This window comes from Pollicipes pollicipes, unplaced genomic scaffold (assembly GCF_011947565.3).
Source record: "Pollicipes pollicipes isolate AB1234 unplaced genomic scaffold, Ppol_2.1 Scaffold_4219;HRSCAF=4965_pilon_pilon_pilon, whole genome shotgun sequence".
Lineage (NCBI taxonomy): Eukaryota > Metazoa > Arthropoda > Thecostraca > Pollicipedomorpha > Pollicipedidae > Pollicipes > Pollicipes pollicipes.
The window spans coordinates 28791394-28816201 of record NW_023596448.1 but is presented as its reverse complement, the minus strand read 5'-3'; the positions used below and the strand labels follow the sequence as shown (position 1 = coordinate 28816201).

Below are 24808 nucleotides of genomic sequence, written 5' to 3'. Positions count from 1 at the left end.
GTCTAACGAAAAAAGGTTTTGCAGATGCGAACAGCGCTAACGACCAAAGTCGTACGTTCATTGGTTTGTACACGCTTGTGCTCACTACCGACCAGATCCACGAAGACTATCACCATTGGCGCCAAAACTTGTGCGGGCCTGTAACAGAACTTGGCGCCAAACGGGCCCACTTGGCGCTGGGATTGCGGTCGGGTGGTTGTTTGGAAGTCACGTTCCTAGCAGTGGTGTGGTGTCTCTAGTTATCATTGTCGACAGAAGTTGGTTCAGAGCGTCTCATCAAATCATACAATATGTTTGAAGCACGACTGACGAAGGGTGTTATCTTCAAGAAGATCCTTGAAGCCGTAAAGGACCTCCTCACTGAGGCATCATGGGACTGTGGCGATATGGGAATTACGCTTCAAGCCATGGACAATGCTCACGTCTCGCTCGTATCTTTGAATTTGAGATCAGATGGATTTGACAAGTATCGGTGCGACAGGAATCTGACCATGGGCATGAATCTTGGCAGGTGAGTTTGTGTTGAGACACTTGTCTTGGAGGATGCCACACAACCGTGAATGAGTCGCGCATTGGCAATTCAGGCTTATGAAGCCCCTACCGACCATGTGCCACTTTTAATGTGGCAGTACCATAGGATTGATATGCAAGAAGTAGGAAGTATGGGTGTCTTGCTGCAGGCAGTCTGTGGCCCCCTCTGCCTTTTACATGTGTGCTCAATAATTAACAATGAAGCTAAGTCAGTCAGCAGCTGTCCTTGATCACCACCTTCAGTTCTGTCAGGTGTATTTGAGATGGCTTTGTCGCAAGTTAATCTGGCTGGCAATGTGGAACTTATTTTGTCACCATTTTCAGCATGTCCAAGATCCTGAAGTGTGCTGGCAATGAGGACATTGTCACAATCCGGGCACAGGACAATCCAGACACTGTCACATTTGTCTTTGAGTCAGAAAATGGGGAAAGGCAGTCTGACTATGAAATGAAGCTCATGAATTTGGATCAGGAACATCTGCAGATTCCTGTAAGCCATTTTATCATATACTGCACCTTGTGTTGAAACTTGAAACTAGATTTAGTTTTGGATTGTATATGATTCTTATGTAACTAACAGCATATCTCATTGTTTATTGCACCACTGTTCATATCTAGCATTGTTTGAATGAATTTTCAGTTGATTGCATGAATGTTGGAAACCTGCAAATTTGGTAATTGTGGAACTTAACTGCATTGATTAGTTTTCTGCTTTTTTTCCTTCAACTTGCTCATCCAGTTGTAGTTTTGAAGACCTAAAGCACACATTGATTATTTGCAGGAGACTGAATATGCATGTGTGGTGAAGATGCCCGCTGGTGAATTTGCCCGGATCTGCCGAGACCTGAGCCAGTTTGGAGACTCCATCGTGATCAGCTGCAGCAAGCAGGGAGTCAAGTTCTCTGCATCCGGAGACATTGGCTCAGGTGAGCTCTTAGCCAAGTGATGCTTGTCAGAAATTGGTTGTCTTGTCTGGGAACCATGTGTTTCTTTTTTATGGCAAACATACATTGGTTGGTCAAAGGTTGATTGAATGTGTATAGGTAATACATCATAGTCATGATCTTATTCAAGGAGTTGAAGAAGTTCAATGTCTTAGTTGACTCCTTTGTTTCAGCAAATGTCAAGCTGGCTCAGTCTTCAAATGTGGACAAAGAAGAGGAGGCAGTGACCATCGAGATGCAGGAGCCAGTGTCGTTCACCTATGCCTGTCGCTATCTCAACTTCTTCACCAAAGCCACACCTCTCTCAACACAGGTTTGTTCCATTGATAGTCCCAAAAGTTACTATCTGTGTGTGTGTGTCTGTGTGTTGCATGGTGCTGCTTGGATCGCTGTGCGCTCTTTCACCCCTCCCCTCCCCCCTCTGCTCACAGGTGAAACTGTCCATGTCGCCTGAGTACCCGCTCATGGTCGAGTACACCATCCAGGAGATTGGCCACATCCGGTACTTCCTGGCACCAAAGATCGAGGACGACGACAACTGAGCTGTGTTGTCTGCCACGCGCCATCCGCGTTTTGAACCGCGCTTCGACAGCCATTCCGGCGGGAACGCGAAGCCCCGCCCCCGCTGTGTCGCCGAAGCTGATTCGTCTTCATGTTGTGACGTGGCCTCTCATAGGTGCTTGTTCTGCCGCCCGACCTTGTCCCGTTCTTGGAGTTCGAACCTTGCTGGATTTTTTGCGCAACCACGCACGTGCGTCTGTGAGGAGCTGCAATACAGTTTTGTACGAAACGACGCGTTTCGTTGAGCGTGCCGTAACTGGCAACATTGGGAATTGCGGATGGTTGCACATGTCCACGTGGTTGCGTGTCCACGTCGTTGTGGACACGCACGGCTAGGACGTGGCGTCATCTCCCATCCGGTATGCTTGCCTGCGGGCGTGCAAGTCTGCGGCGCGACGTCATCCCCTAGGTCACCGGCTGATGACGTACCAACGACGGTAGGGTGATGTCACTGCTGGTGGTGCAGGGGAGTGCTATCGAGTGTGAAATGCGCTGACAGCAAGCACAGCGACGGCGCGGGGTCGCGGAAGTAGTACGATACTGTACATTTCAAATGTAAAGCGCATTAGGGGAGGGCGAACAGTGAGGAGCAAACGCGGCGTCATGTGTCGTCCATTAGATGGGTTGGCAGGTTGGGGTGGAGGAGGAGCTCACGCGGGAACTTACTGTGGGGGGGGGGGGCGGTTGCGATCTACTCAAAAGCTATCGATGAAAGCGTGGTAAGCCGCTGTAAGCGCGCGCAATCTGCCGGTTTGGAGCGTCGCACGCTCTCGAGCCCCTATTTTCGTTAGTCAACCTGGAGATGACCCAGCCGCCAGTCATGTGCGTTTCATTTGTCTCGCACGTTTGGTGAGTGGAAGCTCGCACTACGAGGGTTATGCATGCGTGCGACTCTGCGTATGGACATCCTCGTATGGCTAACAGGCTTGGCTCGGTAATGTGCCGGGGAAAATTACGGGCATGGATAAGGCATCTATCAAATGATGGGTAAATATCTCGCGGAATACCAGTGTTGTTTGCAATTATTTTCGTAAGAACTCCATTCCCACCACTTTTAGTCATTTGGGTGCAAATTTCCCTGAGACTTCCATACTTAATAACTAGCTGGAAAATGCGGTCGGGTTGATAAAGCCTTTTGGGAAATGGTGGTGGATGGGCGCGGGCACAGGCGTGCGAAACGGGGGGAGTGTGCAAGGCTGGTAAGGGGGGGCCTTTCTCGTGAAGCCCTCAAGCCCCCAGGACCTGGATGGAAGCCGATGCCCGGTGCGAGGGTTGTGAAGCACGGAGGACCCAATGCGTCGGTTCCGTCAGCAAATCCAAACAATAGCCCCAGCATGAAGCCAGGAATGTGATTGGAACGCTATTTGGCGAATTGGAGTGACGGGGCGGGTTTAATGTCGCGTGCGTCGCGCGCGGCCACGTGCGCGAAGTGTGCACCATTTGCGCCTGCAAGGGGCACAGGGCGTGGTACCACTCTTCTCCACGTGAGCATCTGCTCCCTTCCACTGCAGAGGTTTTCCCTCTGTCATAACTTAATGGCGCGCACAAGTGTCTCCAATGACTTTGGCGTGCTACTTCATGCGAAACGGCGGCCGGCTGCTCTGATGATGACTTCAGGGCGATCACCAGCGGCCGGAAAATGAAACAAAGAAGTCTGGTCAATGTGGGTGGTCATTCCCGTGCGCAAGAAAGTGCTGCGGAATCTAAAGGACAAAAAAATTTGGGTGTCCCACGTTGGTTTTCTGGTGGCGGAAGGGCGGTTGCCTTCCTGTGTCAACCATTGCATCGACCTTCTCCGCTGTCAAGGTCTCCAGCATCCCGCTCTAGGGCAGACCACCTGACTATGCAAAACGTGCCTTTATTCCAGAGCTGGACGAAACACTACAGTCACGCTATCACCCGCCTCACGCATACACCTCTACTCGGTGGCACTCGGGACACAGCCGTGCCCATTATTGTACGGTACAAAAGCTCTAAAAAACGCCAGAAACAAGCAGCTGCAATCTTGCCTGGGACATTCGCCGGGCGGGAGGCAAACACCCGCCGCCTGTGGCGATGGCGGCAAACCAACAGATGGCAGTGGCAGCGGCAAAACAGACGAGAGGCCAGGCTCCAACAGAAAGTTGGCGGCATAGGCATTGCAAACATGTTTGGACAATGAAAGAGTCATCGGAAGGGATTCGCGACAGTCCTAGACCAAAAACCCAACTTGACGAAAAAACAGCCAGCTGACCCAGCGCGTGCTGAGCGCGTGCAACTCTAGAAGTAATCGCGTCGGTGTTTGTTCCCGCCAGAAGCACTGAAGTCGCGCCAAAACGGCGCCTGTCTTCCCTACTGCTGCTAGTCCTCAGCCAGCTCATCACTAGCCGGCTGCCAGCCCTCAGCCAGCCCGTTTTCCCGACTGCTGCTCTTCCACAGCCAGCTCACCAGCCGGCTGCGCTCCGCGAGCGTGCCCGCGCTGGGCAGCGCAGCTTTGGCGGCAGATCGCACCCGTCAGCGGGGGCTGTGTCACCTGACAGCCCGGGTTCCCGACCCTCCCAACCTATCCCACCCGGCCCCGGCGCTAGCCCCCGCCGCCCCTGTACGACTCTCGTTCAGCCCAGTCCGAGACTGGCCAGAGTCCAACGGTGCCGGAGGACCCGCAACATAACGCGTCTGAGACCGAGCCGGGACCGTGACATGGCCGGGAACAGTGACCCGGAGCCGTGACTGAGAGCCGAGGCGAGCGTCCCCTCGCGGCGACTGTCAGTCATGGCGACCAGCAGCGAAGGGTGCAGAGCGGACGCCAGGCGGCCCTCCGTCCGATTACACCGGCCGACAGCCGGAAAAGCTCCTCCGGCTCCGGCTCCGGCTCCGGCTCCGGCTCCGGCTCCGGCTCCGGCTCCGGCTGCGGCTCCGGCTCTGGCTCTGGCTCTGGCTCTGGTTCTGGCTCCAGCTCCGGCTCCGGCTCCGGCTCCGGCTCCGGCTCCGGCTCCGGCTGCGGCTGCGGCTGCGGCTGCGGTTGCGGTTGCGGCTGCGGCTGCGGCTCCGGCTCCGGCTCCGGCTCTGGCTCTGGCTCTGGTTCTGGCTCCAGTTCTGGCTCCAGCTCCGGCTCCGGCTCCGGCGCCGGACCCGCGGGCGGCGGCGGCGGCGGCGGCCCAGGGGCCAACGGCACCAACTGGAACGCGCCGCGGACCGCCTCCGCGCCAGCCGCCGACACCTCCGCACATGCCCCTGTAGCGGCCGGCGCAGAGGGCTGGGCTGGTATCCCGAGAGCGGCCCTGGCGCTGGGCTCGGGCCCGGCTGTTCGCTCGCGTTCCGGCTTCGGTGGGGTCTTAGACGTGGCTGCACTGACGTTCGTCTTCGGTGAGGACTTGGGCTTCAGTTCGACATTGAGTGCGACCCTGGCCTTGGGCTTCGGTACCGCCTTGGACTGCACTTCGGCCTTGGATGCGGTCTTGGCCTTGGACCTGGGTGCAGGTTTGGGCTTCACTTCCGCCTTAGGTGTAACTTTGACCTTGGACTTCGGAGCAGTCTTCGTGACCTTGACTCCGGGCGTGACCTCTCGCTCGACCATTAACCCCGAATTGATCTCTGATTTGGTCCTGCCCCCCGATCTGACCTCCATCCCAGCAATAACCCCCGACTTGACCTTGCCGCGCGCCCGGACGCCGCCGCCACCGCCGGCGCCGTCCTATCGGTGGCGACCCTTGGTGACCTCCTCCTCGGCGAGCACCGGCTGAGAGGCGGCTGACGACGGGGTCAAGGGTCAGGTCAGGCCAAAGCTGAGTGCAGGCGCCCTGCTGCAGCAGGAACATTCCAGCGCCGGGTCCAACGAGCATCGGGTCAAATTCGGTTTTAAAACGCCAAGAACAATAAGTTTTCTTTCAAACAAAACGAAAAGGCCTTCAATCTAGCAATGCATATGCAAGCAGATTTTGGCTTAAGTGAAGAAACTGTCAATTCAGCACAAGGAATGCCTGCATGTTTAGCGACCTATAATTTGGGCTGTTGCTATGATTTGTCACTGGCAACGTGTCTGGTTCATGACGATGCGACGACCTTTCACACTTCACACGGTTCCGTGTACAAAACACGCTGCCCACAGGTCAATGCTCCCACATGTCGACTCTCGGTTCATTGTAATTCAACTCATGCACGTGCAGGGAGAAGCGGAGAAAGTGATTCACCTTCGGCACGCAAACACCGGCAGCTCACACCAACAGAGCGTAGGCTCCTCGATCACGTGGCACGCAAACACCGGCAGTACACACCAACGGAGCGTAGGCTCCTCGATCACGTGGCACGCAAACACCGGCAGCTCACACCAACAGAGCGTAGGCTCCTCGCTCACGTGGCACGCAATCACCGGCAGCTCACACCAACAGAGCGTAGGCTCCTCGATCACGTAGCACGCAAACACCGGCAGCACACACCAACAGAGCGTAGGCTCCTCGATCACGTGGCACGCAATCACCGGCAGCACACACCAACAGAGCGTAGGCTCCTCGATCACGTGGCACGCAAACACCGGCAGCACACACCAACAGAGCGTAGGCTCCTCGATCACGTGGCACGCAATCACCGGCAGCACACACCAACAGAGCGTAGGCTCCTCGATCACGTGGCACGCAATCACCGGCAGCACACACCAACAGAGCGTAGGCTCCTCGATCACGTAGCACGCAAACACCGGCAGCACACACCAACAGAGCGTAGGCTCCTCGATCACGTGGCACGCAATCACCGGCAGCACACACCAACAGAGCGTAGGCTCCTCGATCACGTGGCACGCAAACACCGGCAGCACACACCAACAGAGCGTAGGCTCCTCGATCACGTGGCACGCAAACACCGGCAGCACACACCAACAGAGCGTAGGCTCCTCGATCACGATCACTGGCTCAGTCCTAGCCCAGCGGTCCGCTGTGGGTCTGCCCCCTGGCGGTCTGAGGTTACTCACTCTGGACACTGGGTCACTGGCTCAGTTCCAGGCCAGCGGCCCCATCTGGGTCTGCGCCTGGCGGTCTGAGGTTACTCACTCCGGACTTCCGGTCACTGGCTCAGGTCTACCCGGCGCCCCCCCCCCCCCCCCCCCTGGTCGGAAAACTCACTCCGACGAGATCGGACCGTCCCTCCTTGATCATTCGCTTCTCCCAAGCCTCCAGCTCCTTGGCGTACGTCTCCTGCACGGCACCGATGCGGGCAAAAATGAGAGATGAACTCAAACGCTGCTGCTAGTCAATTAACACCCAGCGGCCGACCAAACAGCATTGACCATGGCACCACAAGTCAATCTCGGGAATGTACGAAGCCGACCCCATCACCAAATAATGGCCATTGAGATCAGAGGTGCAGCAGTGCCAAGCTTTTCAGCCACGTCGTTCGTGTTTTTCGGAACAAAATCCGCGCGCTTGTGACGTCACAAGCTCACGGACTGTGCACACACGCTGAAAGAAAGCGCAGATAATGCCACTTCGTTTGAGACAAACCGAACAGACAAAGCCTGATCGAGCGGAACGGACAGCACCATCAGGGCACGCACACACCAAGCAGACGAAAACGGACAGCAGTGTCGCACACCGGCGTGTGCGACACCGGCGACCGTACCTTCAGGTCCTGGAACCGCTTGACGTAGGGAAACTTATCCTCCTCGCTCATGCCAGCCCAGCGCTTGCCAATCTCCGCCAGGAACTCCTGAAACGGAGCAGGACGGGGTCATGGTCCTGCCCGCCACCCAGCCCGTGTCGCGCCGGTGACGCAGTGGCTGACGTATCAAGAAACCGGGAAATGACCGGGAAACAAAAACAATCTCTCATTTCTGGACCCAGCTTTATTCTCCAATCTCCCACTCCCAGCGGCGAATTATACGCTCGCGTTAGACAAGGCGGATATTCCACCCACCCACCCCGTCTCCCCACCCCATCCCACCCACCTCCATTACCCGGCCCGTCCAGCCGTGGCCTCCCCTTCCCCGACCACTTCCCCTACCTCTCCCCATCCCCCGCTCGTCCAGCCGTGGCCTGCCACTCCCCCGACCACCTCCAATCCAGCGCGCCTGCGCCCGCCGCTGCCGACCTTCTGATGCATGTCCTTGCGCTCGGGCACGCGCTCCATGTAGAAGAGCATGAAGGAGTTGGGCGGCTTGCGCGGCCGCTGCAGGTCGGTAAGCTGGCGCCGCCGCTGGCGCCGCTGTCGCTCGTCCCTCTGCCGGTCGCGCTGCCGCTGCCGCTCGGCCACCAGCTGATCACGCTCGCGCTGGCTGAGCTGCGCCTCGAACGCGGCCACCTTTTCCTGGTGGGGCGGGGCAGGGCTGGGGTGACGAGGACCACCAGCTGGTCACGCTCTCGAACGCGGCCACCTTCCCCTGGTGGGGCGGGGCAGGGCTGGGGTGATGAGGACCTTTTGACGGAGCACAAGTGGTAAATGGGGGGAGGGGGAAGGGCGGCGACTGGCTGCCGCAAGGGAGGGAGAGATGAGGGGAGCGCGTACAAACTTATGACGGGATTGGCGGGGTGAGCGGAAGCTATCTCGTGCGCTGCTGAGACGTGGGTACCTTCGACGGGGATCGGGGGAGATGAACTCGTCACCCGTTCCTGGTGGAAGGGGGCATGGGGGCGTGGGGGACGCGGTGGGGGAGCGACATGCAGTCCTCTTCTGACGGAAAAGGAGAGGAGCGGCGGAGTTCAAGGGTCCCGAGTCAGATGGTTACCCCCAGCGGTCTCGGACCAGTGAGTCCCGAGTCAGAGGGTCGCCCCCAGCGGTCTCGGACCAGTGAGTCCCGAGTCAGGCGAGTGTAAGCGGACGCCATCAGATGCAGTGTCGATGACGGCGTCTGAGTCATGACCCGACAAGGCAAGCCAAACTCACACACACCGTCATGAACTGCTAAGTGGTAAGAAGACATGATTACCTTCATTATCATCACCAGGGAGACGTGACCAAATTCGGCGACCTGTGCGAGTAAAGTACACTGCCACTACGTTGCCACTGTCATCTGCAAAACGACGCCAGAAAAGCATGGCATCACGACGCGTTGCAGAGCACGGACCCAGAGCACACGGACTAGACCCGGAGCACACGGACTAGACCCGGGGCACACGGACCAGACCCGGAGCACACGACTATTTCGAGGTTTCAGATCCCCCTGAAAGCTCCCCCTGACAGCTCATCACAATCCTCAGCACGCGTCGTGTACAACCCGCGTTGGTCTTACGTGCCACTTGGCCCTCTCGGTGGCGGACGCGTCGTTGAAGCGCTTCCGCTCAGCGGGATCCAGCTCCCTCCAGAGCTTCGACGCCTTCACCACCATGTCTGGAGAGCACGGGAGTGATGACGTCACGGCCGGACGGTGACAGCCGACGCTGCGGACGCTCCAAATAAGGCAAGTTAGCGCTCCAACGCCCGGCGCAACTGAAGAAAGTTAGCAGCAGGCACTCTGCTCACCACTGCATTACGCTTTGCCATGGAATGAGCCGTGGCTCTTTCTGTGACAATTAACTGCTGATCACGCTGACGGTGTTTCTACGCTTTGTCGGAGCGGGTCACTCAGGCATAAACTGCACCTGCCTCTTTTCCAAATATGCATTAACATGCAGTAGTTACACCCGGTAAAAAAACATCGAAAATAATGACTGACCACCCCGGGCGTGACTTAATGGGGAGGCGGGGGCTGTGCCGGACCGGACATCTCACGAGCGGCCTTCCTGACCAAGCTTGCCCCACAAACCGACGCCCGTTAGACCCGCGCGACGAGAGGACACGCAGCCGGCCAGCCCCGGTCAGTCCGCCGTGCAGTTCCGCCAGACCCCCGCCCCAGACCAGGACCGCACAGTCCCCACCCGGCGGCGGGGGACGGGAGGCGGCAGCACTCGGCGCCATCCCGGCCCACCTGAAGACTTGGTGCCGGGCGCCTCCGTCTTCAGCTTGGCCATGGTCTCGGCGACGAACCTGATGTAGCCGGAGCGGGGCATCTTCGGCTTCTGCGGCAGCGTGACGCCCGGCGCCGAGGTCTTGGCGCCGGCCGAGTGTCTGTGACAGGACCGGCTCACGGGTCAGGTCAGGGCCGCACGAGACGACCGGCCGCAACATCGTGTACACGACTGGCTTGGCGGTGTCCAACCTCACGACGGCAGCTGGGGTCTTGCGCACCACAGCACATCTGCAGCAATATTGGTTAAAAGAGCATTCATCACACCCAGTTCTGGTTGCGGCGGAAGCCGAGGGTATGGTTAGCAAAATGAGTTGGAATGGGAGGAGATGACTGATGGAAAATGGCTAAAACTACCTCTGGCATACATTAAAAATTGTTTCACCCCTGTTGTGGCCTACTTCATAAAGTTGGGTGTCCCTTCCCCCCCCCCCCCCCACCAGATCAAGGCCAACATTTGCTTTTCCACCATGAGTGTGAGTGTGAGTGGAAGTGTGGAAGTAGAAGTAGAAGTAGAAGTGGAAGTGGAAGTGGAAGTGGAAGTGGAAGTGGAAGTGGAAATGGAAGTGGAAGTGGGAGTGGGAGTAGGAGTGGGGATGATTTGTGGGAGTGGGAACAGGAATGGGAGTGGGAGTCAGGGTAGGGGTAGTAGTAGGGGTGGGAAAGCAGGACAGGTAGGGGTGAGGAAGGGATTGGGGTAGGAGTATGGGTAGGATTGCAATGGGGGTAGGGGTGAGATAGGAGTTGGGGTAGGAGTAGGAGCAGGGGTATAATTAGGAAAAGAGTTAGGTAAGGTAAGGTAAGGTTAGATCATGTAGGGTCTGGTCTGGTCTGGTCTGGTCTGGTCTGGTCTGGTCTGGTCTCATCTGGTCTGGTCTGGTCTAGTAGAGCACAGTGGGGTGGGGTGGGTTGTAGTGAGGTGAGATTTGATTAGGTAAAGTTAGGTTGTTAGGTTACACAGTTGCATGCATGCAACATTATTGCTGGACAGCTTCAAGAAAATTACACTTTTAAGATACTAAGACACCAGACTTTTACCTGTCATGTCAACTAACCAACAACCAGTATCCAAAGATGAGGATAAGCAGCTGGCCTTGATCTGAAGGGATGGTTTTTAAGCATCAGTGTTGTGCCAGCGGTGTTGAAGACCCATGGCTGCCATCATTTTCATGGTCATAAAAGTCCTAAGGTTGGGTCACAACTGATGAATAACATTCCTCTGTTTGATGATTAGTGATGATGTTTCCAGTCTTAAAGGTGGCTTACATATGAGGTGTTCTTATGAAGCAAGCCACAAATGCCCACCTTGAACCCTTTTGAAATCATGGCTAATGCAACAAACTGCATCATCATTCCAGTACTTCAGTCCACCTTCCAACTCTGAGCTTCATATGCTCAATCTTGTTATGGTGGAAGTGGTGTGAAATGGCTAAATTTTCAGATGGTCTTAGTGATGACTGACCTTAAAACTTTCACTGCAATATGGAGATAAATAGGCAATTGTCACGGCTTCAGTGCTTAACTTGGCTTGCGAGCAAAACTGAGCAATGTGCTCTAGATTTTCCAAATATGGAGACATAACCCCTGCTGGGCACAGTCATAATATGGGCTGAGCTGTATGGTATTAAATGCATAGACTGAGTCTAACCATAGCGCATCAGCCTGAACCCCAGCGCCTATGCACCTAGCCTTAACTGTGCTGCTCCCTGCTGTAAGTTAGAAACTGATGATGCGGTTCACATAGAAGATGCATAATACCCAAGTACCTAAATAAAAGCGAAGTAGCAATCTTCTCCACCGGCTTGTTTGAGAAATTTATCAAGAATCTCAACGCCATAGCGACAACACTTAAACAACGCGATGCACTAGACCGTTGGATGCACAGCCCCCTGGACAACGACGCCGTTCAACTGAAATGCTCTCTCGAAAACAAACAGCGCGTTTCTCAGCTCTTTGTCGCGGATGCGCTGTTTTCACCACAAGGCCTGGCTCTTATTTTTAGTACGATGGCTTTCCGTTTGCGTTGTTGTGATTCAGGTTTTGTTTTTTGCATTTCGTCTAAAAAGACTGGTAAAAGAGCAATTTTTATTTTATTGAAAATTCAAAAGGTAAGAAAAAAACTACAAAATTTCATATCGACTAATTTACATTTACCTGACGTCATTTATTGCCCAGTATCTTTATTTTGGTTGTAGCAGGCATCCTTGATTCTAATGATCGAGGCTGGATCGCTTGCTGTGATTGTCACTGCGTAGGACTTAAGTCGGGAGGTGGGTGTCGAATTGGGGTGGTGGTAAATTTGTTTGTGGAGTGTTTCCTATGGATACATGCATAAAATGGCATATTATACCAGTTTCGGTTTTATCGAAATCTATATGTAATGCATGAACCGGCGTTGGTACAAAATTAGACCGGGTATATCAGGTTCAAAGTATGTGCAGTGACCGGCACTGGCCTGTATTTGCACACCGTGAATTAACTACCTGCTCATGCTACCATGTGCGCACTGCAGTACCTAGGCAGAAAAAAACATTTGCAATGTATTTAAGGGTAGATGGGTAGCTAACTTTCCTGTTGTAAATTGCCTCTGCATCGATGTTGGCAAACGGTCATGGTGGACACCTGCTGGGGCCTGGTGTGGAAAAAAATTGTTTTTCAAATATGTTCTGTGAATTGGCACCATCAAAATTGTTACTCCTCACTGTTGTAAATCCAATTGGCCTGATGGCAGTCAGCAAGACAATTGATCTGCTGTGCCATGCCTGTAGCAGCTGATGTTGCAGTACTGGCTAGCAGGCCCCATCTGTCAGCTGTGTAGGCACTCTTTGGGCGGTGTAGGTGTACTTTCCTACCTAACGTTAGAAAAAATCATTGCACACCATTCGTCGTGTTCAAGGCGGCACATATCATAAATAATCTCAAAACAGGTAGAATCATGCTCCTACCTTCGAATTTCAATAACTTCGATGGCGGGCTCCCGAGCGCCGCGCGCACCGCACCGCCTGGACTCCCCAGCGCCGTTTCTGCGTTGCCGTTGCGTAAATACAATATTTCTGCTTACCAAGAACTCTACAAAATGTACGGGACCAAGGTAAACCATTCGTCGTGTTTAAGGCGGAACATATCGTAAATAATTTCAAAACAGATAGAATCGTGCTCCCACCCTCGAATTTTAATAAATACGATAGCGAGCTCCCGAGCGCCGCACGCCCCGCACCGCACTGCCTCGACTTCCAAGCGCCGTTTCTGCGTTGTTGCGAAAGCACAATATTTCTGCTTATCAAGAACCATAAAACATGTACGGGACCAGGGTAACAATAATAAAGCAACCAAAATCGTTTCTTATCGAGTTTAGGTACATTTATGAAACATGCAGGCCAGAATAGTCCAGAACATATCCTAAACTAGCCAAACCTAACCTAACCTAACCTAACCTAACCTAACCTAACTGAGAATAGACCAGAACCTAAGCTAAGCTAGGCTAAGCTAGCCTGACCTGACCTGACCTGACCTGACCTGACCTGACCTGACCTGACCTAACCTAACCTAACCTAACCTAACCTAACCTAACCTAACCTAACCTAACCTAACCTAACCTAACCCGAGAATAGACCAGAACCTAAGCTTAGCTAAGCTGACCTACCCTACCCTAACCTAACCTAACTGACCTAACCTAACCTAACCTAACCTAACCTAACCTAACCTAACCTAACCTAACCTAACCTAACTAACCTAACCTAACCTAACCTAACCTAACCTAGCCTCCCCACCCTATATCCCCTTCAACCCAGCATCTCATTGGCATCCATGTTCCATGCCATATATAGGTGCCATATAGTGAGCTTTTATTTAGCTGCCATGTTCTCATTTTGCTTTACATTCCCCACCCAATCCCCCTGCAACGCATGGTCCCGTTGGCGTCGGGGATCAAATTTCATGGATTCTTGCTACCTTGTCCCGGTACATTTTTACGGTTCGCAGTAATGTTGTGACCCGAGCAGTAATGGCGCCGGTGTCGCGGGTGCTGTGTGTGTGCGGCGCTCGGGAGCTCGCCATCGTAATTGTAAAAAAATTGAAGCTAAGATCATTAATCTACCTGTTTTGTGATTATTTATGATATGTCCTGCCTTAAACATGACGAATGGTTTACTTTGGTCCCGTACATTTTGTACAGTTCTTGGTACGCAGAACTATTGCATTTACGCAACGGCAACGCGGAAACGGCGCTGGGGAGTCCAGGCGGTGCGGTGCGCGCGGCGCTCGGGGGCCCGCCATCGAAGTTACTGAAATTCGAAAGTAGGAGCATGATTCTACCTGTTTTGAGATTATTTACGATATGTCATGCCTTAAACACGACGAATGGTGTACAATGATTTTTTCTAACGTTAGGTAGGAAAGTACACCCTGACCCTTTGGGCTAACAGTGTTTCAATGTTGTTGGGCAGCAGGGATGTCAGCATTGTCTATGTTATTACACATTTGACTCAGGGTTCACTGCCTAATGGCTGTTGCCCTCCCCCTCAGTTAAAGTTGGCCAATCACATCAAACTGGCTGTCAACAGTCAGTCCATCTCCAAGGGCCAGCCGGCTTAGGTGTCTGGGTTTAGTGTCAAAGGGCAAGAGATTAGCCCAGCCAATGGTGAATGACTGATAGTATGTGGGTGCCACTGGGGACAAAGGGTTTGGGAAGTATGACTTTACATTTACATCTTGGATAACTAACTTGATAATTTTGGAATGTCATCAGCCAGTGCATTGCTTAGTCAGCTCTTTATGTTCCTGTGCTGATATTACCTGTCCATCACCTGTCCAGGCTCCCTTCTCACCATTGGAGCCCAGTGATCCTGCCATGTTCTGCTGCTGACCAATGTCACCCCTGGGTTGCCCGTCCAGTCTCCCTTCTCACTACTGTGGCCCTGTGATGCTGCCATGTTCTGCTGCCGACCATCATCACCCCTGGGTCACCCATCCAGTCTCCCTCCTCACCACTGGAGCTCTGTGATATTGCCATGTTGTGCTGCTGACCATCATCATCCCTGGGTTGCCTGTCCAGGCTCCTTTCTCACTACTGTGGCCCTGTGATGCCGCCATGTTTTGCTGCTGACCATCATCACCCCTGGGTCACCCATCCAGTCTCCCTTCTCACCACTGGAGCCCTGTGATCCTGCCATGTTCTGCTGCTGACCAATGTCACCCCTGGGTTGCCTGTCCAGTCTCCCTTCTCACCACTGGAGCCCTGTGATCCTGCCATGTTCTGCTGCTGACCAATGTCACCCCTGGGTTGCCTGTCCATTCTCCCTTCTCACCACTGGAGCCCTGTGATCCTGCCATGTTCTGCTGCTGACCAATGTCACCCCTGGGTTGCCTGTCCATTCTCCCTTCTCACCACTGGAGCCCTGTGATCCTGCCATGTTCTGCTGCTGACCAATGTCACCCCTGGGTTGCCTGTCCATTCTCCCTTCTCACCATTGGAGCCCTGTGATCCTGCCATGTTCCGCAGCTGACCAACGTCACCCCTGGGTTGCCCGTCCAGTCTCCCTTCTTACCACTGGAGCCCTGTGATGCTGCCATGTTCTGCTGCTGACCATCATCACCCCTGGGTCACCTGTCCAGACTCCCTTCTCACTACTAGAGCCCTGTGATGCCACCATGTCCTGCTGCTGACCATCATCACCACTGGGCTGCCTGTCCAGGCTCCCTTCTCACTACTGGAGCTCTGTGATACTCCCATGTTTCGCTGCTGACCATCACCCCCCCCCCCCCCTCTGCCAACAGCCCACTGGCTCTGCTGACCAGTGAGCGCCAACAATGGACGGAGCAGCAGTGGCGGACGGCCGGAGCGCCGCCGACCGCCGGCGAGAGGCGCGCCAGAGGAAGATCCTGGAGAACGCCCAGAGCCGCATGAGCCGACTGTGTGGCCGGAGTGATGCTGCCGAGCCCGTCAGAAATCACGGTAACACTCAGCATGTGCAGTGTGCCCTTGTTGGGAAGCACTGGGCAAGCTGGGGGCAAGCACTGTTGGATTAAAGCTGCTCTGCTTATGTGGTGGAGTGAGGGTCCGGACCAGGTGAACTTGCAAGGGCTTCAATGACAAAGTGCTACTTCAAAATACTTGGTTAAATTTATATAATGGTAAATATTGTTTGTGGCATGGCGTCGCTGTCGGGGAAGTGTTCGCTGTGGTGGAATTGTTCCCACTGTCGCCTGTCATGACATGGCACGTCCCGGGGCGGCGCGCGCGCGCCGACAGCATCGGGGCTGATGTCATCTGCTGGCACCTCGTGCTCGCCTGGGAGGTCGGGTGCTGAGGGACGTCACCCACGGCGGGCGCACTCGGCGTCACGACAGCATCGGGGCTGATGTCATCCGCTGGTACCTCGTGCTCACCTGGGAGGTCGGGTGCTGAGGGACGTCACCCGCGGCGGGCGCGCTCGGCGTCACGACAGCATCGGGGCTGATGTCATCTGCTGGCACCTCGTGCTCAGCTGGGAGGTCGGGTGCTGGGGGACGTCACCCACGGCGGGCGGCGGCGGGCGCGCTCAGCTTCATGGCGCCGTGCCGGACGGAAACATCGGTCAGTCTCAGCGTGCTTACATTCCCGCCGTCGCCTGCCAGCCCTCGCGTGACAGGCCCGGTCCGTTTCTCGCGCAGCGCCGCCGGCGGAGGAGCTGGTGGGACCGGCGGAGGCGGCCGAGGCGTGCCCAGACCCACCCGACCAGCCCATTCACGAGGTAATGGACCGCCCCGGCCGCCCGGGGAGCAGTGCCCCACTGGCGAGAGCTGCTGCCCGGGGAGCAGTGCCCCACTGATGAGACAGCTGCTGCCTGGGGGTGGTGCCCCACTGATGAGACAGCTGCTGCCCGGGGAGCGGTGCCCCACTGGCGAGACAGCTGCTGCCCGGGGAGCGGTGCCCCACTGGCGAGACAGCTGCTGCCCGGGGGTGGTGCCCCACTGACAAGACAGCTGCTGCCCGGGGGTGGTGCAGGTGGCGCCACAGGTAGACACATGGCACACGAATGGCCAAGTTCAAGGTGTAGGGTGCGTTGTGATGTAGTTACCTTTGATGCCACGGGCAACGGCGTCGGGCAGACGCCCTTCCAATAGCTGTTGCCCGGTACATGAACAACGCTGTTATTCAGCAATAAGCAAAGCAGCACCCGCCACTTAATCAAGAACCGCCCTTACTAACAGCCTTGCCAATAAAGAGCTGGCCAAGGGGTGCCGGTGACGCTCGCCTCTTTGGATGGTCAGAGGAAGCCTGATGATCTCAGGCAGTGCGTCACACAACTTGTGCTTGGACTTGGTGAATGTTGTAGAATGCCAAGCATGAGGCTGATTTGCTTCGCGAGACCCATAGGGATGTGATGAGGCTGGGCACATGCAGCTGTGGTGGCTAAAACGTTTTTTAACAGATGTTAGCATGAAGAGGCATCGGGTCTCTGTTACGTTTCTTTGTGCTGCTTCGTTTATCGTTGAGTGACGGCGATGTGTATGTAATGAATAACAGCTGTTTGCAAAAGCAGCAGGTCATGTTTTTCTTAGGTTGATTGCATATGTAGCTGGCTGACCTGACCTCTGACTGTTGGTGACCTGACCTCTGACGGTTGGTGATCTGACCTCTGACCGTTGCTGACCTGATGCGTGATCTCTGTTGATTCGACCTCTGACCTCTGGAGGCATAGGCGGCACCAAGGTGCTTTCTATTACAGTTAAATTTCTACAGTGAAATGGTCTTTATAGTAGCCAGCAGTCCCAGTTACATGGCATTTATCGCAGGCCGTGGGCGTGGCCCGCAACCGGGAAGGTTATCACCCGCTTGGCAGTCTTTTGTTTCATCTAGCTTTGGCAGAACAAGACACTCTTGCTTTCATGCAAGTTTCCCTTCGCTTTTATTCCGGACTCCCCTCCACCTCCACAACACTCGACCAATCGTCACTGACGACACACTTTGGACGGAGCCTGGACCAATCAGCGACTGGCCGCGGCCGCCGCTGAAGGATATGGAAGCCTGGGCCAAGGGATATCAAACTGCGCCGCACGAAACAGTGCACATATACGTATAGCTCAGGTGTAAGCCTTTTTGAGCTTATATATTGTCGTGTCATGCCCTCACTTTGTATTCAACAACTTAAAGAACTGGATAACGGTTAGCAAAAGCGTCCGCAACCGTCACAACGCACCTGGTGTCAGCAAGAATTTGGCCATTTCTAGAGAATTTCTGGCCCTCGCTATGGTCTATCTGGCAACATAACAAATTAATCCTATCTAAATGGGGCTATTGAGGCCTCTTCAGCATGATCACCTTGAACTATACAGCTAAGCGTTTAACTCGTTTTCTCCACGCACATCAGGGAGGCCCATCTCATCATCCCTGGATGTGATTCCTGACTAGTGACTTGTACTGGCCTGACCACAACTGACCTGACGGTGTACTGACCGGGCACATTTTGACCTGACCCCCAGTGTCATACCTATTGGCACGATGCCTGCTGACCCGGCACCTCCTGACACGATGTCTGCTGACCCGGCTCCTCCTGATACGATGTCTGCTGACCCGGCGCCTCCTGACACAATGTCTGCTGACCCGGCACGTCCTGACACGATGTCTGCTGACCCGGCACCTCCTGACACGATGTCTGCTGACCGGGCACCTCCTGACACGATGTCTGCTGACCCGGCACCTCCTGACACGTTGCCTGCTGACCCGGCACCTCCTGACACGGTGCCTGCTGACCCGGCGCCTCCTGACACGATGCCTGCTGACCCGGCACCTCCTGACACGTTGGCTGCTGACCCGGCACCTCCTGACACGATGTCCACTAACCTGGCGTCTCCTCACACGATGTCTGCTGACCCGGCGCCTCCTGATAGATGTCTGCTGACCCGGCGCCTCCTGATAGATGTCTGCTGACCCGGCGCCTCCTGACACGATGTCTGCTGACCCGACACCTCTTGACACGATGTCTGCTGACCCTACGCCTCCTGACACGATGTCTGCTGGCCCGGCACCTCCTGACACGATGTCTGCCGACCCTGCGCCTCCTGACACGATATGTGCTGACCCGGCGCCTCGTGATGCGATATCTGCTGACCCGGCGCCTCCTGATTCCATGTCTGTTGACCCTACGCCTCCGGACATGATATGTGCTGACCCAGCGCCTCCTGACATGATGATCTGGCCTCTGACCCGCTGTGCAGATTCTGCGCCGAGCCCAGCGGGACGCCGGGTGGCCGGCCGGCGCGCCGCCGCCCAACGTGGAGGACCTGTTCCGCCAGCTGAACGGTCAGGCCCCGCCGGCCGGCGTGCCTGGGGACGCCACTGATGGACTGCGGTGAGACGGCGCAGAGGCGGAGCCAGGCGGGGCCCACTCGGCGATGGTCGTGGTGATGGACTTGGTGTGATGATGATGCCGGTGGTGGCAGTGGGTGACGTGTGTTCAGTTTGATCGAGTGTTTGGCAGAGATGGCTTTTGGTTCAAAGTCCTTGCTAAGCATAATTTGTGGCCAAGACCCGGCCAACCCAACGGAACAGCTGCATTTCAGGATAAAGTTGCTGCTTCGGCCTGCTGGTAAACAGTACTGAAAGATCGTATTCGTGGCATGCCACATCACGGTACCGCCGCCCCTTGCCGGCCTCATTCTCGGTTGTCTGGACGTGGGCTGACTGTGGACTATGGAGCTGGAGTTAATGGCTCCTGCGACTTGTAGATCGGCCGAGCTATCCAAAGAAAGAAGGGTCGTTCGTCTCCGGATTTTCAGTGTTATTCCAAGCATGTACCACCTCGTTTTCACTGGGGCTTTACGACACACGCATCTGCTGAGGATGCACGGCGTCGCCTGCCTCTCACCTTGGCAGGAGGGACGGCCCCGCTGGGAATCGAACGCCGTACCTCTGGTTTCCGAAACGCGCAGTGGTTAGCATGTACCACTGAGTGTACATGCCGGCGTTCGTACCACTGTGTGTACCGCTGTGTGTACATTGCCTCTAAACAGGAAATGCGCTCACTTGGTATGACTTGGTGCTCTGAGAGCTCCTCAATGTGGTTGTGTTATGCTGCAGCGGTGCGTCGATGTCCAGCGTTTGGTGGCAGCGGTGGGATCAGCACCGCTGGGTGGTCGTGGCTCTGCTGGCGCTGCTCACCCGGCTGTCGGTGCTCGCCGGCCTCGGGGCCCTCATCAGTCAGGTGAGGCTGTCGTGCGAGGATCTGACTGAATGACAAGCACGTGCAGGATCGGATGTGCGCGTGTTGACACGCTGTTTTCCCTGAAACTGATCCCGTGTCTGCGTTAACCACTGCGCGTCTAGGAAGCCGGAGACGCGGGGTTCGATTCCCCGCGGTGCCCGTCCTTCCTGCCAGGGTGAGAGGCAGGTGACGCCATAAAGCCCCACCAGTTGAGCGCGTCGCAAAGCCGCAACAACAACAGCCCTCAAACTGATGGACTGTGTTGGCGGGCGGGATGCTGCGCTCACGTGCCCGATCGCAACGGGGGAGGGGGAATGTGTTGGGCGAAAATGTGTGCGAGAAGCATCAACTGATTTCAGCGCTCCGTCGATAAGACACATTTCGCTTTAATGTCACAATGTCGGGTGGACAATCTATGTACCAAGCTCAACCCGCTGTGACATTTTCAATGTAAAATGCGCCAGCACAGCGTCTCCCAAATTGTGACCCGTACTATGTTTATGGTGTCCCCCGTGTTAGCTGACGGTGGTGCGGCTTCATCTCACACGTTACGCGATTTGCCTTGCTGTGCTCAATGTTTGGTGCTGACTTGGTTGCTCCGCTCTCTGCAGAACGTACTGGTGCCTTTCTTCGTGTTAGAGACGACCTCCTACGTTATACGGCTCTGTTCAGTGCCTCTGCGACCCAACATGGGTGAGTCCCGCCCGTGTGCACTGTCACAGATGGGAATATGTCCACTTTTTGTTTGCCTTTGGCGGCAAACTGTGGGCGCTGCCGGATTGAAATTGGGACCAGGTGAAGTTGAGCTATTCATGGGCCTGTGGTGCGGCTATAGCTTTGCGTTATTTTCACGGCGTGAAGGGAAAAATTATGCAAGACGAGACGCAATAAGATATAGCGGAGTTACCAGAGCGTTGTACACCTGTGATTCAAGCGATGTATTGGTTGGCCTTAAAGCATTGAATGTCCAAACAGGTCCGTACAGATAGATGGCTTTTCGACATCCTCTTTCTACAAGCTGCCGGCATAATCCAGCCCGATTTTCATCGCTATCGCTAACAGTGCCGAAAACGTGGGGCCACGACGTCTGCCTCAGACGCGGAAAGCAGAAATAGATCCAGTGATGACGTAACCGTTCGTGCCGTCCGTGGTCCTGAGTTGATGCGCTGCAATGCTCTCTCCGCCTGACTCCACCGTAACCGGCTTGTGGTGCGCGCCCTCCCCAGGCCTCCTAGGTACGGCCTTGATGCTCTGCGGTGTTTCGCCCCGAACGCTGGACCTGTGGGGACGCTACATCACGTTCCTCTCGCAAGCCTGGAACGACTTCATGGTGTACGCCTTCGTCCTGGTGCTCAGCTTCAGGATGATCTCTCCGGCGGCCGTGCCCGAAACCACAGGTTCCGCGGGTCAGCCAGCGGCGGCGCCACCGTCTACGACGCCGCCTCCGCCCATCGATGAGTTGGAGTTTGAATTTTGATGGCGAATTACGTCTAAATGTCTCCAATCCAACGACGGCGTAATAGCAAGCGTGTTGTGTCGACGCCATGGTGATGTCTGGCGTTGTTTGACTGTGGCGTCAGCCGTGATCCGACCGGCTCCCCTTCTCAAGCGTCCGGCCGCCGACGGCTGCTCCGTCAGAGGCCCGTCTGCCCCGCTTGGGAGGCCGTGACCTGACCGGCTCCCCTTCTCAAGTGTTCGGCCGCCGACGGCTGCTCCGACAGAGGCCCGTCGGTCCCGCTGGGGAGGCCGTGACCCGACCGGTTCACCTCTCAAGTGTTCGGCCGCCGACGGCTGCTCCGTCAGAGGCCCGTCTGCCCCGCTGGGGAGGCCGTGCCCCGACCGGTTCACCTCTCAAGTGTTCGGCCTCCGACGGCTGCTCCGACAGAGGCCCGTCGGCCCCGCTGGGGGGGGGGGGCCGTGACCCGACCCGCGTATGACGCCCTCAGGCTTATAACAATATACCACGGAGATGATCTGGGAGTGTTTGTGCGAGGCTGGGAAACCGGCATAGGTGTGGGTGGCTATGTGAAGTGTTTGGCGTTCCTGACATGCAGGGGTTCGTCCTTCCGTGATGGGCGAGTGACAGCGCAGACATGATGGGGTGCAGGTTACGTGGACGAATGAAGGCCTGCGTGATGAATGACGGCTAGTCTCCCCCGGGCCAGCCAGCATCGTCGCCTTTAAAACAAGCCACAGGGGCCAGATTAGATTTCATACTGATACAAGATTATGCGGCCTGTTAATCCGGCTCCGGGACGCTGGTCCTTCCCCCCCCCCCCCCCCCCCCCCCCAGGCGCTATCTCTGCAACGAACAGAAGGGCTGGCGAAGTCCACTTTTTCGTCTTTTTGTTCTTTTTCAAGGATCTAGTCCTGAACATGCATGGATTTTTGTTAACGATCCAGTCCTCGACATGCGCCTAGTCTAGTGATGCGTGGTGCATGAAATTCCTTAAATATCTCCGAAGCGTCGACTGAAATGTCAATTTTTTACGTGTTTGAAATTCCTGTCCAACGACATGACATCCCTTGAAATAACTCGGTCTCTCGGACGTAAATCTGTCCCACTTCAGAACAGGGGGACCCGGCGCCGTTTGAAAACGCTGAGTGTGTGGCCCCTGAGAAACGGAGTGCGACGGCCATCGTCCCTCGCCATGAAAGCGGTGGTAATAACGCTTAACCCGCGCCCAGCCACGTGGTCAGACAACCGCTCCAAGCCGGGGAGGTTGCCCCCTCCCTGGGATCTATAACTCCCTGGTGCCGTATGAGGAAAAGGGAGATACCGTTTTGAGGGTCTCGTCAAATCATGGAGGATGCGCACTAAATGAATGACCTTTGGTCAAATGTGAGGTTACGAAAGGTCAAAACACGTTCTACATCCACAAGTGCGCCCATAAAACTGCCTTTTTCAGCTTAGCATGTATTTTGCAGAAGGTATCCATGGAGTTATCCATATAGTCATGACCTGGGCCAAGGTCCAGTTACATGATAGCTGTGCATGTAAGTTAGTACCCTTTTCCTCATGTGCAGACACCGAGATTACACAAAAGATATACAAATTTGCAGTATTTACGAAAAAAAACAAGTTTGCCCGACTAAGTCACTGACCTCGCATTTTTGAGGAGCCTGAAATATGCAAATTGTAGGTACTATCATATTTTAATACTTAACCAAGTTTGAACAATGGTAAATGGTCCACAAAAGCTATATAAGGTCGAAGTTTTTTAGAGGTTGACCTCTGACCTATCTAGGTCACTCATCTTGGTCGATGAAAACTTAAAATCAGCACATAGGAAACAAAGCTGATCGATGAGCAGGTACCGACCGCGTCGTTTTGCTGCGAGCGCTCGTCTTTGGCCTGTCGTCGAAAAACCGTAAGGGAGAAGCCAACTTCGCTCGCCCGGGCGTGGGTTAATAAATTGCCAAGCGTATAACAAGAAGCTTAAGTTTTCCACAGATATGGGAATGCAAGTGTTCAATTTGCGTCCATTCTTTCCCTGCCGTGTCCATGACCCATCGTTAACTTCGTGAGATGCCGGCGATGCAGCTGGTTTCGCAATTAACATCGAAGTTCCGGCCATGACAGCCGTATATCCCAACATGGCGTCGCTGCGTGCCTTCCAGCGCACAACTCCAAAGCAATGAGGAGGGCATTGGAGGGGGGAGGTCAGGTGCCTCTTGAAACTGTCTGCGGGGGGGGGACACGAAACCAGACCCTTCCCTCACACTCCACCATTTGTCTCACACCCCACTCCCCGCCCTCTCACATCTCACGCCTCTCTCTTCCACCCGACCGTCACACGACTACCCCCTGTCTGCATTCATTTTTGCAGCATTTTTCCTCAATTGACTTCTTTCATCCAAACAGAATCATTCCGATCTGATGTGATTAGGTTCGCCGGTACACGTGAAACGAGGTTAAACACGATGTTGTATTGCCCCGACGTGAAACATTGTATTGATGACTAGATGTGCGACTGTGTGTAATGTGTGTGTGTGTGTGTGTGTGTGTGTGTGTGTGTGTGTGTGTGTGTGTGTGTGTGCGTGTGTGTGTGTGTGTGTGTGTGTGTGTGTGTGTGTGTGTGTGTGTGTGTGTGATAAGGTGTTTTGTTCGTGTGTGTATCGCACATTTATTGCTTTTAAAACTGGACTGCTTCCGTAATTGGGCTTTTACCAGTGGAACAGTTATGTCCTAACTAAACAGATAAACAAATAATAAACCCCGTCATCCTCTTACATCTCATCCCTCCCAGGGGCGGATCTAGCCTGGAGTTGTTTTTTTTTGGGGGGGGGGCAACCGTTCGTCGCCAGCTGGCTGGTGTGGAATCCGAGGTCCAGGGCATGGTGCCTCTCGCGAGCACCTAGTAGGGACATCATTTAAGCGCCGAAATGCTTTTGAATCTTGTATATACAGTATGCATGTTTACAAGGCTTGTAGCCCTCATGTTGAGGCATTATTTTGCTATTATGTATTTGCTATTATGCAGGCTATTATTTTGAGGTACATCATTTGAGGCGAGCAGACGAAACTTTCATGAAGCTCTGGGAATGTTTTTGGGGGGCAAAACATACTCTCAGAGTTTTGGAGGGGCCATGGCCCCGTGCCCCCCCCCCCCCCCCCCAGGATCCGTCTATGTCCCCTCCCTCACACACAAAGCCTTTCTAACTCCGGCCTCATTTGC

The 24808-nt window shown here is 54.9% G+C and overlaps 3 protein-coding genes across 5 annotated transcripts; 2 read left to right on the top strand and 1 right to left on the bottom strand.

Moving 5' to 3' along the window:
• Window positions 1-148: 148 nt before the first annotated feature.
• LOC119095536 (proliferating cell nuclear antigen-like) lies at window positions 149-2190 on the top strand. The gene is made up of 5 exons (XM_037218389.1): window positions 149-511; window positions 856-1021; window positions 1313-1457; window positions 1649-1788; window positions 1907-2190. Exons 1-5 carry the CDS (start codon window positions 291-293, stop codon window positions 2015-2017), a joined length of 783 nt encoding a protein of 260 aa, XP_037074284.1. The 5' UTR covers window positions 149-290; the 3' UTR covers window positions 2018-2190.
• Window positions 2191-5709: 3519 nt separating this feature from the next.
• On the bottom strand, window positions 5710-11860 carry LOC119095131 (transcription factor A, mitochondrial-like). The gene is made up of 7 exons (XM_037218016.1): window positions 11712-11860; window positions 9907-10046; window positions 9232-9329; window positions 8094-8309; window positions 7626-7712; window positions 7130-7201; window positions 5710-5754 (listed from the first exon to the last, which is right to left on the bottom strand). Exons 1-7 carry the CDS (start codon window positions 11780-11782, stop codon window positions 5710-5712), a joined length of 729 nt encoding a protein of 242 aa, XP_037073911.1. The 5' UTR covers window positions 11783-11860.
• Window positions 11861-12160: 300 nt separating this feature from the next.
• On the top strand, window positions 12161-22089 carry LOC119095519 (uncharacterized). Of its 3 annotated transcripts, none has more exons than XM_037218368.1 (7): window positions 12161-12215; window positions 15721-15898; window positions 16597-16676; window positions 19144-19277; window positions 20009-20129; window positions 20741-20822; window positions 21356-22089. In XM_037218368.1, exons 2-7 carry the CDS (start codon window positions 15754-15756, stop codon window positions 21604-21606), a joined length of 813 nt encoding a protein of 270 aa, XP_037074263.1. In that variant the 5' UTR covers window positions 12161-12215; window positions 15721-15753; the 3' UTR covers window positions 21607-22089. The 3 variants fall into 3 exon arrangements, with proteins under 3 accessions (XP_037074263.1, XP_037074261.1, XP_037074262.1); XM_037218366.1 differs by having other exon boundaries at window positions 20006-20129; XM_037218367.1 differs by lacking the exon at window positions 12161-12215 and adding an exon at window positions 12345-12376 and having other exon boundaries at window positions 20006-20129.
• Window positions 22090-24808: the final 2719 nt, after the last annotated feature.